Raw genomic sequence first — 16,580 nt, forward strand, 5'->3', positions numbered from 1 at the left:
GACAGATGGGGACACTGAGGCCCAAGGAACGTGCCTTGGGCTCTGTGGGCTGCAGCTGGGTGTCCTGGCCCGGCACTCAGAGCCCATGGCACCCCAACCCTCAGTCCTGGACAGAGATGCGCCTCCGTATCTTTCTTCCCAGTGCAACACCTCTCCCACCTCCCCTGACCCTTTTGTGATTCAGCTAACCTGCCACCTCCTCCCGGAAGTCCCCGCGGATGCCCCTGGTCAGGACCTCCTTCCACAGCGCTCTCAGCCTAAACTAGACACTGCACACTAAACGTTTCGGCCACTCATCAGACTGTGAGCTCCTCGCCTCTGTGCCCTCCTCACCTAGCACACAGTAGGCGCTCAAGCAATGTCTGTGAAACAGACCTGGGGGTGTGGGAGTGGTGCTGGGGGTCTCTGAAGCCTCCCCAGAAGGGAGGAGACCTCTGAAAGGTCTGGGGCCACCCATCATCACCCCAATCAGCCTACCCGGGGTCCCCAGGCAGGAGGGTGCCCTCTGAAGACAGTTCTGCATCTGGGCCAAGGCGCCCCAACAATGGCCAGGACCAGTCTGGGCGGCTTCCCTGCTTCCGTCTCTAGGCTGGGTGGGAACCCCGGGGACCAAGGAGGGGACACCGACCTAGGAGCTCCCCCCACCAGGGACGCCAGCCCATACCCAGGCCCTCAGACTCCTCGAAGGTCCCGCTCACGGTGTGGCAGGTGGAGCCATTGCCGTGACACACGCCACAGCGGTCCTCCACGGCCCCAGAGTCGATCCTGAAGTCACAGCCCACATTCTGGAATACACGGGAGGGAGGCCCTCGTGCCAGCCGCCAGCCCCCAGCCCCGGCCCCAGCTGCCGGGTCTGCCAGAGCGAGGAGGAGGGCCTCCTCGCTCAAGGCCTGCCCACCAGTCGTGCCCTCTGGCCTCAGGCGGGACCCTCTGCCTCCCTGAGCGCGCTTCCCCAGTGAGAAACGGGGAGGTCCGTCGGGGCCATAAAGCCATGCTGAGGGGCATGAGGCACAAGAGGGCACGTTTTGTGAACCGAGCAGGCGGGGCACGGGCACCCCAGGGATGCCCACCCAGGGTGGACCAAGTCTCCCAGAAGCAGGGATCAATGTCAAAGGCCCTGGGCGAGCACCTCCCTGTTGCTCCCCAACCCCAGGGGCTGCAAGGCGGGGACAGCAGGGGGAGAGGGACACGGGCGAGGAGGACAGGCCACCGCTGGCGCTGGAAAGAGGACGTGTCGCCAGCAAACACTGACGCACTCGGCCAGCCCAAGCCCCGCGGGTCCCTGCAGAGGCCTCACTGAACCCCGTGATACGGAGGCAGGAATGGGCTGCATTTCTAGGACAGAGAGACCCGCTGCCTGGGGTCATGGATGCAGAAGGGCATGGGGCTATGGCTGGGGACCAGCTTCCCGGCGGGGGCTGCGCAGTGCAGGCCGTGGACGGTGCGCACGGAGGGGGTGAGAAGGTCCATGGTGCAGAGTCTGGGGCCCCGGCGCCGGTAGGGGTGGGGGTCTCTGCTGATGGGATGGCAGAGCCGGGAAGCCCACTGCACAGTCTGGGGAGGGGCGGGGCTGGCAGGGAACCTGGCGCGGGGGAGGTTGTGGGGGAACCCACTGGGGGCTAGCGGGGGAAACGCTCTTCCGGCTCAGGCACACCTTGCAGATGCCATTGATGCAGAGGTCGTGGCCGGGCTGGCCTGGGTAGCAGGGGGTGCCGTCGACCACGGCGTCCCGCAGCTTCTCAGCAAAGTACTCGTTGGACGGGCGGCAGTGCAGCTCACAGGGGTTCACTGGGGCCCCAAGCAGAAGACACATGAGGGACAACCAAGGCAGGAGTCAGGGAGGCCCCAGGGTGGCTGGCTCTCAGCCAGACTGATCGCAGGGGAGTGGGCCCCCGCGTTGCGGCGGGTGACCTTGGGCCCCCAGGACCCGGCCCCGGGGCTGCCGTGGCCTGTGGGCGGCAGGACTCACCGTCATTGACCACGGGCACCCACGTGTGCAGCCGGCCCTTGTAGAGCACGGCGTCAAAGCGGCTGCACTGCACGTGGCGGAAGGAGGGGCGGCCGGGCGGGCAGGCCTGCAGGCTGCACAGGCGGAAGCGCTTCCGCTCGCCCACGCAGTACTTGCCCTTGTATTTGGGCCTGTGGGGAGAGCCGGGTAGGGCCGGGAGAGCACACAGTGAGCGCCGACGGTGTACCTGGGTCCCGGAGCAAGCCCTCGGGCTGACTCTGGGGACTCTGGGGACTCCAACGGCCGCCACCCCCGGCTCTGGCCTAGACCCTCTCCCTGTGTATGAGGACCTACGGGATTGTGGGGGGAACCGGGGCTGCCGGAAGCTGGCTCTGCCCCCACCCTGCAGTGTGCCCCGGGCATGTCTTCGGCCCTGTCTGGGCTCCAGTCTGCTCGCCTGCCTATCAAACGGGGACGGTGCTGCCCATGCAGAGCACTGTCGGGAGCCTGGGACGAGCTGGGGAAGGGGCCAGCACCCCATCTCTGGCCCAGGAGACCTAGGGCCCCAAGGATACCCCGTGTCTGCAGACTCATTCCTGGTGGCACCCGCAAGCACAGCACCTGAACCCCACCCTTATCTGGGCCAGGGTGGCTGCCCCCAACCCAGCCCAGGCCAGGATGCCGAGCACCGGGCCCTAGACCGGGCCGGCTCTGAGTCCCGCACCAAGAAGGGCAGCCTTGCCAAGAGGGCTCGTCCGAAGGAGCCAGGGAGCTCCTCGATCCGCACTACCGCTGGCTCAGCCTCTCCTGATTCTTCAGATCACCCTTTATAGGTGGGGAAACTGAGGCCCAGAGAGATGAAGTCACTTGTCCCAGGGCACACAGCTGTCCCCTCTGGTCTCAGACCCACAGGCACTTCCGATGTGAGTCCTTACTATGCCCTTCCCACTGACCAGTTGGGGTTTTCATGCTTTAGCTCTGCTGGGGGCTGCCCACTGCAGTCACCCCAGAGTACGGTTTCCCTGGAAACTGAGACCCAGAGGAGGAGTAGACAGGGGATTTTAACCCTGATCCCTCTAAGGTCCAGGGTCTAACCTCCCTCCAGTCAGTTCCTGAGCTGCTGGGCCTTGACATTCCCCTCTCTGCACTGCGGCCAGCACTGGGACTCTGCTGCCTCCGGGATGCCCTCTGACTGACCCAAGGTGGCTCTGGATACTCTAGACGTGGTCTCTATGGGGACACTCCGGAGCACAGGAGGCTGGGGCTGACTCTGCTCAGGGCGCCCCATCCTACCTGCCCCTGGTGTCCCCAGCCCCGCACTCACACGGGCTGCGTGCACTGCCGCTCAGCACTCTGCACACCCACGCCGCAGCTCCGCGAGCAGACTGACCAGGCGCTCCAGCCAGACCAGCCGCCATCCACAGCCTCGGGCCGGAAGCTGACGGGCACGCACTCCCCATTCAGACACCACTGAGACAGATGGGGATGGAAACACCACCAGGGCCGCCAGTCATCCCCACCCCGGCGGGATGGAGGAGTCAGGGGCCCCCTCCCAGTCCCCCAGCACCCAGGCCCTCCCTGGAGCAAAGCAGGAGTAAAACGGGATGGAGCAACTGACAGGAGCCAGGCCTCTCCCCATGCACCCACCCCTACAGCGGGGGCTGCAGCACCCCTACCTTGTTCTCCCCACACCTGGTACCATCCACGGCCGCGTCCAGCTTGGAGTGACAGGTGGTCCCCACAGAGCACCACAGAGTGTGGCACACATTCTGCAAGGAGGACAACACAGGCCATACTCTCACCCCTGCCTGGGGCCTCTGGGGGTGGCAAGGGGGTGGGGCTGCAGATGGGACTCCCAGTGGGCCCCTCCCATCTTCCCCCAACTATGCGGTGCTGGGGTGCCCAGCCCTGGGGTTTGCTGCTCAGAGCATCTCCAGCCCCGCCCACTCATACCAGCTCCACCCATACACCTCCCAGCCCCACCCACTTATAACTCCACCCACAGCCCTTCCAGCCCCGCCCACTCACAATTAACCCCACCCACTCACCCCAGGGCTTCACCTCCCAGCCCCGCCCACTCACACCAGCTCCACCCACACCATTCACAGCCCCGCCCACGCATACAAACTCCACCCATGCCTCTCCCGGCCCCGCCCACTCATAACCAGCCCCACCCACTCATACCAGCTCCACCCACACCTCTTCCGGCCCCGCCCACTCACCAGAAAGACACCCGCCCCGCCCCCCCCCCCCCCATAAGCCTGGGTACTCTTTTATAGGGTGATGGCCTTCACTTCAGGCGATCTTCCCAGGGGCCACGCAGCGGAGCTTTTGTTTTGCCCTTTATAACACAGCCCTGGGAGGTGAGGGGCTTGCCCGAATCCACAGTCCGCCAAGGGTCCACCCAGAAATCGCACCCGGGTCTGTGCCTCACAAGCTGCAGTGGATCCCACAGCCCGTGGTGTCTCCCAGATACCCCATAAGGGGACGAACCCAAACCAGCACACACTGCAGGCTGGGGAGGCAGCCCCCCGCCCTGTGTGCACCCCACACTCACATCCATGTCGTCACAGAAAGCAGAGTAGGCCCCGTACTGGAGGCGGCACTGGTGGCCCACATCGTAGAGGACCCCGGGTGGCACGGAAGGGAAGTCGATGACATCCTTGCTGGGGGAGTCGTCCAAGCACAGGCCCCACCCTCGGCTGCAGAGAGGGCACAGGACAGGGCAAGGGGGGCAGCCTGAGAGACCCATGGGGGAGGCCTCTGAGGGGAGGGGAGGGCACAGAGCACCAACCGTCCTTGCTCACCACAGCCCACCCTCTGATCCCCAAGCTAGCATTCAGGGTGCTCCCACTCCCTCCCCTTGACCTCCAGGTCCTCTGGCCGCTGAACAACGAGCCCCACTCCCCAGGTCACACATTTGCACGAGCTGCTTTGCACGCCCTCCTGCAGAAACTGTCCAGCCCAGGTGGCCCTTGGCCCTGCCCGGAGCTCCCGTAGCCGCCACCCCGCAGCCTGGGGCCAGGGCCCCCTCACTCTGGGATCTGGAGAGCATCAGCTGGCAGCTGATACAGCAGCCACCCCTGTCCGTCCCACCCGGGGCTGAGGTCTCGGGTCTCTGTGGGGGATGGCGGCCCACGGGGCCAGGGAAAGCCCTGTCTGCCCTCTTCCAGCCCTCCCCAGCAGGGGACCCACACCAGCAGGCAGGGCGCACGGAGGCAGAAGGGGCCTGCAGAGGGCATCCCAGGCCGGCTCGGACCCACCTCTGCCAGCGCGTCTCTCCCTGGGCCCCTTGGGCAAAGCTGTTGGCTCTGGGGGCCAGTGTCCAACCCGCTGCCCTGGCCACACCCCTAAGGTTGAGCACCCAGCCCAGGGCTCACTGCTGTCCTGCAGGAGTCAGGGAAGTGACCCGGACCTCCCTTGGGGCAGCAGCGGCTGGTGAGAGCTGAGGTTGGGGGCGATGGGTAGCTAGCTGGCCCAGGCAGCAAGGACACCCCAGCCAGGCAGGGGACGGTCAGCAGAGACCCTCCAGTTTTCCAGTCTGGGGTGCTTAGGGTGCCTGGTAGCAGGCGGGGGACCAGATAAGCAGAGGATCCTGGTTAGGGTCAGAAGGGCAGAGGTGACAGGTATTGGGGTCTGACAGGCACAGAGGAGACACCACAGGACAGCAGGGCCGGTGAAAGATACGGGGAAGCCGGGGCAGGGAGCCTCTGGGATCCCGGAGTTCCTCCAAGTTTCGGAGGGAAGCTGTGGGGGCTAGGGCAGTGTGGGTGTCTGTGGGGTTTCCTGAGGCCCGAGCTCCAACTGGAGCGGCCAAGAACCCAGCCTCTGAGATTAGACCCTGTGGAGGACCCTGGGGACCCCTCCCCAGACCCCCTGGACCACCCGTGCTAGTGGAAACCAGACTGAGTGTTGGCAAATGAGTAGCAAGGGGCCCCAGGCCTCTGCCCCCCAGTGATCACCGGCCAGCTCCTTGGTCGCTCCTCAAACACCTGTTCCCTCTCCACACACACGCAGGGCCCGAAGCACAGCGTCCTGTGTCACCCCAAGGCCCTAGAGGTCAGGCTCCGATGCTGGCCCAAGCTGCCAGTGGCCACACACACCCACTCGCTGGGCGGCCCCAGGGCAGGCCTCCTCCCCTCCACCCACACGCCTGACCTCAAATGCTTCACCCCAGTGTAAGTTCGAAACCATGGCAGCGGAGCCCCGGCTGAGAAAGGCCCGTTCTGACCACTGGCCTGGCCTTTGGGGCAAAGTGTCAGCTGGGGGTGTGGGGGGCAGGTTCAGCTTGGCCCTGGGGCTCCTTCTTTCCTGCAATTCAAGACACTCGGCTAGGAGGGCCGGCCCACCCCTCTGACTCAGACCCAGGCTGGGGGCTCCTCCAGCTCGGGGTCCGACAGGCCTCCGCAACAGCCCCAGTCTGGTCTTTGTCTCCTGGCTGGAACTTGCCATGTGTCATGTCCTGTGGGCCGGGCGGCTGGAGTAGCCATCCTACGTGTGTGAGGGGTCGGAGCCCTGGGGACCCACGCGGGACCCACCACCAAAATCAGGGCCATATTCAGGCCCAAGTGCGGATGGGGAGTCGGCACCCCCCGTTCCACGCCCCGCCGTGCAGCTTTGGGCCACCCGTCCCGCTCCCTGGGGGACCTCATCTCCGGAGGCCGAGGCTGCCCAAGGGAGCCAGAGCTACAGAGGTATAAATAGCCCCATCTACCCGGGAAAGTCACAGGGGCAGCGGCCGCCAGCCCTTCCTTCCTCCAGCCGGCTCCCCGCCAGGCCCCTCACGCGAACACATGCCCAGAGCTGTCTGCAGGGGGGCCGGGGAGCTCTGGTCCGCTAGGGAAAGCCAGGCGGCCTGCGAGGGCCTCTGAGCCTCCCCCAGGCTCAGGGAACGCTGCCTGGCCCCAGAGTGCATGTGGCTCTCACCCGTCCAGACCCTACTGGGTGAAGCCCATCCAGCCCCAGCAGGGAGATGGAAGACGGGCTGGCACCACGCCTCCCTCCTGGGACCCCCTTTCCTTAGCCCTTTCCTGGCCCTCCAGGGTGGAGGGAAGGGAAAGCACCCTCCACACAGGCCTGCCTCTCTCCCGCCTTCGCCCTCACAAGGCCCCTCTTGGTGCCCCTCCTCTCGGTGCTCCCCCCCCACCACCACCAACCTCCCAAAGGCCCCAGCAGGCTCAGGCTCTGGCCCCATCTTCCCGCCCTCGCCCCAGGCCCCAAGCCAAGGCCCTCATACATTCCAGCAAAGAGCACAGAGACCCCGTGTGTGCCTGTGTGTGCGTGTGTGTCCTGCAGGCAGGGTGCTGGGCGGCTCCCTGGGTGGGGACAGCTGGGAACAGGCCCTGGGGGTGTTGTGGGGGAGACTCCCCTCGCACGGGGAGGGGGGACAGGAGACACGCCCTTGGGACTTTTTCCAGGCCTGCTCTCCTTGCACGGGCTACCACGCTGGTTCAGACCTGTCTTATCGGGCTGCTTAGAAGTCGTGGTGAGAGGCACCAGCACCGAGCAGGAACCACGGGGTTGGCAACAGGCCGGATACTAGCAGCCGCCTCGAGGCAGGCCGGTCAGGAGCCCCATGGGACATGTCTGCCAACACGGGCAAGAGCCAAGGCCAGAGTCCAGGCCCTAACCATCACCCCAGCCGCCCCGCAGCCATCCCTCCGCCGCAGAGGCCAGAGTCCCTGCTCACACCCACAGGGAACACGCTCTTGTCCCCACATAAACCCACAGTGAGGGACTTCTAGAAAAACACGGCAGATGGAGCTCCACGCGCCCCCCCAGGATGACAGCAAAAGAATAAACAAGGGCACAAGGCAAGGGGGTGGTGACAAGGACGCAGGACAAATGTCAGCGAAATTCTGGACGCCGGAAAGCCGAAGTGAGTGAGGGCAGAGCTGGGGGTGGTTGAGAGTCGGAGGCCGAGGCCTGCTGGAGACACCAGCCAGGAGCAGAACCCGACACGGGCTCAGGCTTAGGGCCCAAGGAGCCATGGAGGCCCGGGCTGGGGATAGGAGACATCAGACCCCACCTTCAGTCCCGCAACCCTGTGGCCAGGTGATGGCTACCTCCCTGCCTGCAGAGCGCCGGGGTCACTCTCTGAAGAGGCTGACCCGGGGGATCTGGCCCTGGGACACCTACAGACAGACCTACAGAGAAGGGGACATGTGTGAGTCCACACAGGGAAGGACAGGAAACTGCCAAAGCCCTTCCCCACCTGGTGCCAGAATGCTAGGGCCGGACTCGCAGCTCCCAGGACAAGAGGAGAGTATCTCTGGGGAAACAGAACCACTCCAGAAAGGGCCCTCGGTGCTCCTCCCGAAGACACAGCCCCACCCTGGCAGCTCCCTCCGCACTGACTCCAGAAGCCTGCTGGTCCTGGAGGCCTCCCAGCTGGTATCCCAGGGCCGCCTCCTGGGCACGAGAAGAAGCTGAACTGGCTTAAACCCTTTAACATGAGGGGCGCCTGGGTGGCTCAGTGGGTTAAAGCCTTCGGCTCAGGTCGTGATCCCAGGGTTCTGGGATCGAGCCCCGCCCGCATCGGGCTGTCTGCTCTGCAGGCAGCCTGCTTCCCTTCCTCTCTCTCTGCCTGCCTCTCTGCCTACTTGTGATCTCTGTCTGTCAAATAAATGAATTAATTAAAAAAAAAAAACCCTTTAACATGAAATGGTTTTTATTTATTTATTTATTTATTTTTAAGATTTTATTTATTTATTTGACAGACAGAGATTACAAGTAGGCAGAGAGGCAGACAGAGAGAGAGGAGGAAGCAGGCTCCCTGCTGAGCAGAGAGCCCGATATGGGGCTCGATCCCAGGACTCTGAGATCATGACCTGAGCCGAAGGCAGCGGCTCCAACCCACTGAGCCACCCAGGCGCCCCATGAAATGGTTTTTAAAATTAAGGAAAGGGGATGCCTGGGTGGCTCAGTCATTCGGCATCTGCCTTCGGCTCAGGTCATGATCCCACAGTCCTGGGATCGAGCCCCGCATCAGGCTCCCTGCTCTTCAGGGAGACTGCTTCTCCCTCCCCCGCTCCCCCTGCGTGTGCTCCCTCTCTCGCTGTGTCCTCTCTCACTCAAATAAATAAATAAAACAAAACAAAATTTATTAAATAAATCAATAAAACTAAATTAAGGAAAGAAAGATATTGCAGGCCACGGAAGAGAAGAGTTTAACCCATGTAAGGAATGAGCTCAGAGAGAAGCGAGGCAGCCGCGACTGCGGACGCTTGGCATAGAACGATATGATTTAGCGAATAAGGAACTACAAGTTCAAAGTATAGTGGAGAAAACTTAACAGAAGGTGAACACAGGATGTCCTCCAGAAAACAGAGAGAAAAACCAGTAGAAAAACTGTAAGGAATGTGAGAGCAGCTGAAAGTTGAGGGTTCCCAAAGGGGAAAATACAAATGATCAAATAACACAGGAACCTTTTCAGAAAAGACAGGAGTTTTAAGGAAAAGGCATCCACCAGGTCTAAAGAAGCAAGAAAAGTCTCACGGAGGTGACCCAACCACCTTACCCGTGAGGGAGCCAGGAAAAGAAGAACAAAGAAGACCCCAAACTGGCAGGAAGGAGGAAGGAAGGAAGGAAGGAAGGAAGGAAGGAAGGAAGGAAGTGATCGGAGCGGAAGTGAATGAGATAGAAACTAACAAGAGCAGAGCAATGGAACCAGGAGCTGGTTCTCTGAAAAGATCAACAAAATTGGTGAATATTTAGCTGGACTCTTCAAAACAAAGAGAGAGAGACAGAGAGAGGAGATAGGAGAGAAAAGAGAGAGAGAGACAGAGAGAGGAGACAGGAGAGAAAGGAGAGAGAGACAGAGAGAGGAGACAGGAGAGGAAGGAGAGAGACAGAGAGAGGAGACAGGAGAGGAAGGAGAGAGAGACAGAGAGAGGAGACAGGAGAGGAAGGAGAGAGAGACAGAGAGAGGAGACAGGAGAGGAAGGAGAGAGAGACAGAGAGAGGAGACAGGAGAGGAAGGAGAGAGACAGAGAGAGGAGACAGGAGAGGAAGGAGAGAGACAGAGAGAGGAGACAGGAGAGGAAGGAGAGAGAGACAGAGAGAGGAGACAGGAGAGGAAGGAGAGAGACAGAGAGAGGAGACAGGAGAGGAAGGAGAGAGAGACAGAGAGAGGAGACAGGAGAGGAAGGAGAGAGAGACAGAGAGAGGAGACAGGAGAGGAAGGAGAGAGAGACAGAGAGAGGAGACAGGAGAGGAAGGAGAGAGAGACAGAGAGAGGAGACAGGAGAGGAAGGAGAGAGAGACAGAGAGAGGAGACAGGAGAGGAAGGAGAGAGACAGAGAGAGGAGACAGGAGAGGAAGGAGAGAGACAGAGAGAGGAGACAGGAGAGGAAGGAGAGAGAGACAGAGAGAGGAGACAGGAGAGGAAGGAGAGAGAGGACTCAAAACCAGAGATGAAAGATGAGAAGTAGCAATGGGCAGCACAGAAATACAAAGGGCTGTAATTCAGAAAAACTATGATTCGATACACAGAACAACATGGAAGAGACGGATAAATTCCTGGAAATGTAAAACTTCCCAAAAAGAAATGAGAAAGAAACAGAAAATTTAAACAGACCAATCCCAGCCATGAAACCGAATAAGTCATCCAAAACTCCCGACAGGGGCCCCTGGTGGCTCAGTTGGTTAAGCAGCTGACTTCGGCTCAGGTCATGATCCCAGCAACCTGGGTTCGAGTCCCACATCGGGCTCCTTGCTCGGAGGGGAGCCTGCTTTGCCCTCTGCCTCTGCCTGCCACTCTGTCTGCCTGTGCTCGCTCGCTCGCTCTGACTAATAAGTAAATAAAATCTTTAAAAAACAAAAAACAAAAAACTCCTGACAAACCACAGTCCAGGACCAGATGGCTTCCCAGATGAATTATGCCAACGCTTAAAGAAGAGTTAATACCTGTTCTTCTCAAACGATTCTAAAAAACAGAAAAGAAAGGAAACTTCCAAATTCATTTTGAGGCCAGCATTACCTGGCCAAAACCAGACAAAGACCCCACTAAAATAGAGAATTACAGGCCAAGATCCCTGATGAACATAGATGCAAAAATTCTCAATAAAATACCAGCAATCCCGGGGCGCCTGGGGGGCTCAGTGGGTTAAGCCTCTGCCTTCAGCTCAGGTCATGATCTCAGGGTGCTGGGATGGAGCCTTGCATTGGGCTCTCTGCTCAGCAGGGAGTCAGCTTCTCCCGCTCTCTGCCTGACTGTGATCTCTGTCTGTCCAATAAATAAAATAAAAATCTTTAAAAAAATAAAATGAAGTAAATAAAATAAAGTAAATAAAACACCAGCAATCTGGATCCAATAATACACTTAAAAAATCACTCACCCTGATCAAGTGGGATTTATTCCGATGTGTGCAAGGTTCACACATCGATCAATGCGATGCATGAGTAAGAGAAAGGATAAAAACCATGTGGTCCTTTCAAAAGACACAGAAAACCCATCTGACAAAGTACAACATCCATTCATGATAAAACCCCTCAACAATGTAGATTCAGTTGAGAGGGAATGAACCTCAACATGATAAAGGCCACATATGAGAAATCCATAGCCAACATCACACTCAATGATAAAACACTGAGAGCTTTTCCTCTAAGATCAGGAAGAAGACAAAAATGTCCACACTCACCACGTTTACAAAGCATAGTACTGGAAGTCCTAGCCACAGCAGTCATTCTAAATAAATAAACAAATAAATAAATGCCATCCAAATTGGTAAGGAAGTAGAATATGATACTATGTATAGAAAACCCTCAAGACTCAACCAAAAAACTAAATCCCAGGATACAAACTCAACATACAGAAATCGATTGCGTCTTTCCACACTAACAGTGAAGCAGTAAAAGAGAAACTAAGAAAAAAATCCCATTTATAATTGCACCGAAAATAATAAAGTACCTAGGAATAAACTTAACTGAAGAGGAAAAAGATCTGTACTGTGAGAACTACAAAATATTGACGACGACACAAAGAAATGGAAAAACATTCCATGCTCATGGGTTAGAAGAACAAAAATTATTGCAATGTCCACACTTCCCAAAGCAATCTACAGATCTAATGCAACCCTGATCAAAACACCCAACAGCATTTTCCACAGCATTAGAACAAACAATTTGGTTGGAACCAAAAAAGACCTCAAATAGCCAAAGCGAGCTTAAAAAAGAAAAGCCAAACTGGAGGCATCCCAATTCCGGGCTTCAAGATATACTACAAAGCTGTAGGAATCAAAACACTATGATCCTGGCATAAAAAGAGACACATAGATCAATAGAACAGGACAGAAAGCCTAGAAACAAACCCACAGTCACATGGTCAGTTAATCCTCGACAAAACAGAAAAGAATGTCCAATGGAAAAAAGACAGTCTCTTCAACAAATGGTGCTGGGAACACAGCACAGCCACATGCAGAACAATGAAACGAGACCACTTTCTTACACCATACATGAAAATAAACTGAAAAAGGATTAAGGACCTAAACATGAGACATGAAATGATAAAAATCCTAGAAGAGAGCACAGGCAGTAATTTCTCAGACGTTGGCCGTAGCAACTTTTTTTTTCTAGCTATGTCTCCGGGAAGGGAAACAAAAGCAAAAGTAAACTATTGGGATTACATCAAGATAAAAAGTTTCTGCACAGTGAAGGAAACAATCAACAAAACTAAAAGGCAACCTATGGAACAGGAGAAGGTATTTACAAACAACATATCTAATAAAGGATTAGTATCCAAAATATATAAAGAACTGATACAACCCAACACGCAAAACAAATAATCCAGCTAAAAATGGGCGGGAGACAAACAGACATTTCTCCAAAGACATTTGTCCAAAGAAGACACACAGATGGCCAACAGACACATGAAAGACACTCAGCCTCACTCATCCTCAGGGAAATGCAATTTACAGCCACAGGGAGGTCCCACCTCACACCAGTCAGAATGGCTAAAATGAACACGCCAGGAAACAACAGGAGTTGGCGAGGATGCAGAGAAAGGGGAGCCCTCCTACACTGTTGGTGGGAATGCAAGCTGGGGCAGCCACTCTGGAAAACAGATGGAGGTTCCTCAAAAAGTTAAATATAGAGCTACCCTACGACCCAGCAATTGCACTGAAGTATTTAACCAAAGATACAAAAATACTAATTTGAAGGGATATGTGCACCCCTGTTTATTGTAGCGTTATCTTACAATGGCCAAGATATGGGAGCAGCCCCAGAGCTGCTCGATAGATGAATGGGTAAAGAAGATGTGGTGCGGGCACCCTACGGATTCTCGAAGGCGACAGCTGATTTGTCCTTGTGTGAATGGGAGCCAGAAAACCTTGAGAACTTCCAACCAAGCAGTGGTTTCTTCCTCGACGCGGACATGGCACAAGAGAAAATGGAACTAGACTTGGAGCTGCTGTCGAGTTCAACCACCAAAGATGACATGCTGAGAAGATCCAACAGCGCCCCTTTGATCAGTGGGCTTGGTGATAACTCACAGGTGTTCCAAGCTGACATGGTAACTCCAAGAAATGACCCAACTCTTATGGCACAACATTGTCTGGTCAATACAGTGCCATTGAAGAGTTCCAGGTCTGTGATTGACATGACCACATTTTCATCTTCAAAAGATTATCCTGGCTGCAAAGGGTTTTTACCACCTTCTCCCATCCCCATCCGTGCTTCCTTTGGTCGCCTTCATCAAATCAAACAGGAGGAAGGCATGAACTTAATGACTAGAGAAGCAATGCATGAATGGGAGGTACAAACCGCACTACGGATAAGTCGGTCTTGGGAAGAGAGTTTGAGCCTGAGTGACAGTAATTTAGAGAAACCATCTTCAAAAAGCATCGATTTAATTCCAGTATCCCCAGCAGCTCCTCCCACCCAGGGGATTGGGAAGCAATGTTTTCCTCCATCGTTACAAACTTGTGTGAATTACACCACTTTGCCTCCAAGTCCCGTTCCTAGTCCCACTCAACAATTTCCAATAGGAAGTCAAAACCCCACCAACATTATTAGACCAAGTATCTGTGGACCATTAAAAAGAAAAGGTGAAATGATATTTGAAGATCAGCCAAAGAAACTTTTCCAAGGCACTACCAGCATGATTTCTTCCGATACTGCTCAACAGTCTGATACGAATGAGTAGGAGAAGATTTGGCCTAGTCAGATATAGAATCTTCCCAGTCTGCTCAAGGCTTTGCCAACCAAAGAGCCTCCATCTGACACATCAGATCTATAAAATAAAAAAGAGGGCACCTTCATTCTCTGACGTTGTTTTCCGCCAGTGATGAAAAGGAAAAGTTTCTCCTTAAGTCTGTAGTTCTAATTCTCAATAGTTACAGTGTTTGGGGGTGGGAACATGTGGGGAGGGTTCTCTGAAAAAGAAAAATGGGATAAATTAAAAGCTTTGTGGTCACTTAAAAGAAATGTCTGAGGGACACCTGGGTGGCTCAGTGGGTTAAGCGGTTAAGCGTCTGCCTTCAGCTCAGGTCACAATCCTGGGGTCCTGGGATCGAGGCCCACATTGGGCTCCCTGCTCATGGGGAGCCTGCTTCTCTCTCTGCCTGCTGCTCTCCCTACTTGTTCTCTCTCTCTCTGACAAATAAATTTTTTTTAAAAATTTAGGGGCACCTGGGTGGCTCAGTTGTTAAGCATCTGCCTTCGGCTCAGGTCATGATCCCCGGGTCATGGGATTGAGCCCCGCATTGGGCTCCCTGCTTGGCGGGAAGGCTGCTTTCCCTCTCCCACTCCCCCTGCTTGTATTCCTGCTCTCGCTGTCTCTCTCTCTCTGTAAAATAAATAAATAAATAAATAAATAAACTCTTTTAAAAACTAAAAAAAAAAAAAAAAAAAAAGAAGATGTGGTGCGTACACATGTACACACACACACGCGCGCGCGCACAATGGAATATTACGCAGCCATCAACAAGAACAAAATCTTGCCATTTGCAATGACGTGGATGGGACTGGAGGATAGTATGCTAAGCAGAATGAAAGAAAGACAAAACAACATGTGATTTCACTCACATGTGGAATTTAAGAAACAAAACAGATGAACAAAAAGGGTAAAGAAAGAGAAGGAGGCAAACCAAGAAACAGACTCAACTCTAGAGGAAACGCTGCTGGTCACCAGAGGGGAGATGGGGGTCACGGGGGAGACAGGTGATGGGGATTAAGGAGGGCACTTGTCGTGATGAGCACCCGGTGGTGGATGCAAGTGTTGAATCACTGAATTGTATACCTGAAATTAGTATTACGCTGCGCATCAACCACACTGGAATTAAAACAAACAAACAAAAAAAGCGTCTAGCAAGAACCCTCCAAAACAGAACAGATCAAGGCACAACTGCAAAACTTCCAATCATCGTGAGAGAAAGAGAGAAAGAAAAGCTTCCAGATATTTTAGGAGGTCACGACAGAGGCCTGGGAATAAGACTGGAAAGAGCCTTCTCAGCAGCAACGTTAGGAGCCAGAGGATGATGGGAAAAAGTCTTTGAAAGGCTGAGGGCGGGTGACTTCCGGCTCGAGGCTGATATCAAATCCAACTACCAATCAGGGATGAGGAGAGAAGGAACTCCTCCAAACAAGCAAACCCCTCACCTCCATGCTCCTTTTCTCAGAAAGCTACTTGGCAATGTGCTCCAGCAGAACAAAGAAGCATCCCCTCTAAAGTCGGTAGCAGGATGACCCCACAGGACAATGTTAGGACGGGCCCAGAAAGCACCCGGTCTACACTGGAACAGGGGCCAGAGGCCACACTGTCCCCTGGAACCAGAACTTGCTCCAAATGCAGAAAGAAGGCAGTGATGTGTCAAGAAACATGAACCACCAGAGCTGTGCTGTCCTTTGTTACTGGTCCTAATTCCCTGTCTCAGCCAAGCGCGCACTGGAAGCGAGGAGGCAGAAGGGGACAGGGGCAGCCCCTAGACCCTTCTCCCTTCAGACTTTGCTTATTGGCTAGCAAGCGAAAGGCAGGGAGTGTGGGCAGAACGCACACATATTAGGAAGCAGAACAAATCCTGCCAGGTTATGCGCACTGTGGCGTTTCGGTGACTCACATAGGAGGTCGAGGCTCTTACGCTTGCACTTATAGCTAGTGCTACACAAAATAAAGGTCAACAGTAAGATGTGTGCTAATAATTTAAATTTTTAAGTTTTTCTTTGTTTAGAACACTAAATAGCAAATAAACAAAATTTAGAGGACATGAAAGAAAGGAAAAACTTTAAGTTTTGGCACTGTAAATGGCACTTTTCCCTGGACTCCATTGGCCACGTGGCCAGGCCTGTGCCCTGTCTGGTTTCCTTCCCATCCCAAACCCAAGGATCGCATCCCCATCCTGGACCCATGGTCCCCAAGTCCGTACTCGCCCCCTGCCTTCCCGACAGCCCTCAGGTCCCTTGTATCTCAGCCCCCCCACCCCATGCAAATACCACTGCTCTCCCTTCTACATGTGTGTCAGCTGTTCCTGTCAGACCCAGTTCAGATGGCCTCTCCTTCCAGCCCAGGGGGAGGGGGAGACCCGCCCCCAGCTCCACCTGCTGGCCCCCAGCTCCACTGGCTGCCTTTCTCTGCCACCCTCCATCTGGCACCGGAACCCTGCCCAGGCCGCCCCCCTCCCACCCCGAGCGGGGC

General features: G+C 55.7%; 2 protein-coding genes across 4 annotated transcripts in view; one reads left to right on the forward strand and one right to left on the reverse strand.

Annotated features, from left to right (window-relative positions):
* The window catches only part of ADAMTS7 (ADAM metallopeptidase with thrombospondin type 1 motif 7), a 42,945-nt gene that overhangs the window by 9,538 nt on the left and 16,827 nt on the right, over positions 1-16,580 (reverse strand). For all 3 annotated transcript variants that reach the window (XM_047735693.1, XM_047735694.1, XM_047735692.1), the window contains exons 9-14: positions 4,506-4,650; positions 3,625-3,717; positions 3,273-3,418; positions 1,970-2,139; positions 1,655-1,788; positions 665-785 (exon numbers count right to left, since the gene is read on the reverse strand). In XM_047735693.1, coding sequence (XP_047591649.1) covers positions 665-785; positions 1,655-1,788; positions 1,970-2,139; positions 3,273-3,418; positions 3,625-3,717; positions 4,506-4,650 — 809 coding nt within the window. The remainder of the gene's footprint in view (positions 1-664; positions 786-1,654; positions 1,789-1,969; positions 2,140-3,272; positions 3,419-3,624; positions 3,718-4,505; positions 4,651-16,580) is intronic.
* Positions 13,191-14,493, forward strand: LOC125103744 (P2R1A-PPP2R2A-interacting phosphatase regulator 1-like). The gene has a single exon (XM_047735583.1). It carries the CDS (start codon positions 13,191-13,193, stop codon positions 14,091-14,093), a length of 903 nt encoding a protein of 300 aa, XP_047591539.1. The 3' UTR covers positions 14,094-14,493.

This window comes from Lutra lutra, chromosome 7 (genome assembly GCF_902655055.1).
Source record: "Lutra lutra chromosome 7, mLutLut1.2, whole genome shotgun sequence".
In the NCBI taxonomy this organism is placed as follows: domain Eukaryota; kingdom Metazoa; phylum Chordata; class Mammalia; order Carnivora; family Mustelidae; genus Lutra; species Lutra lutra.

What these genes read in the sequence shown, in the direction of transcription:
- LOC125103744 (XM_047735583.1), top strand. Translation starts at nt 13,191, where the DNA reads ATGGGTAAAGAAGATGTGGTGCGGGCACCCTACGGATTCTCGAAGGCG.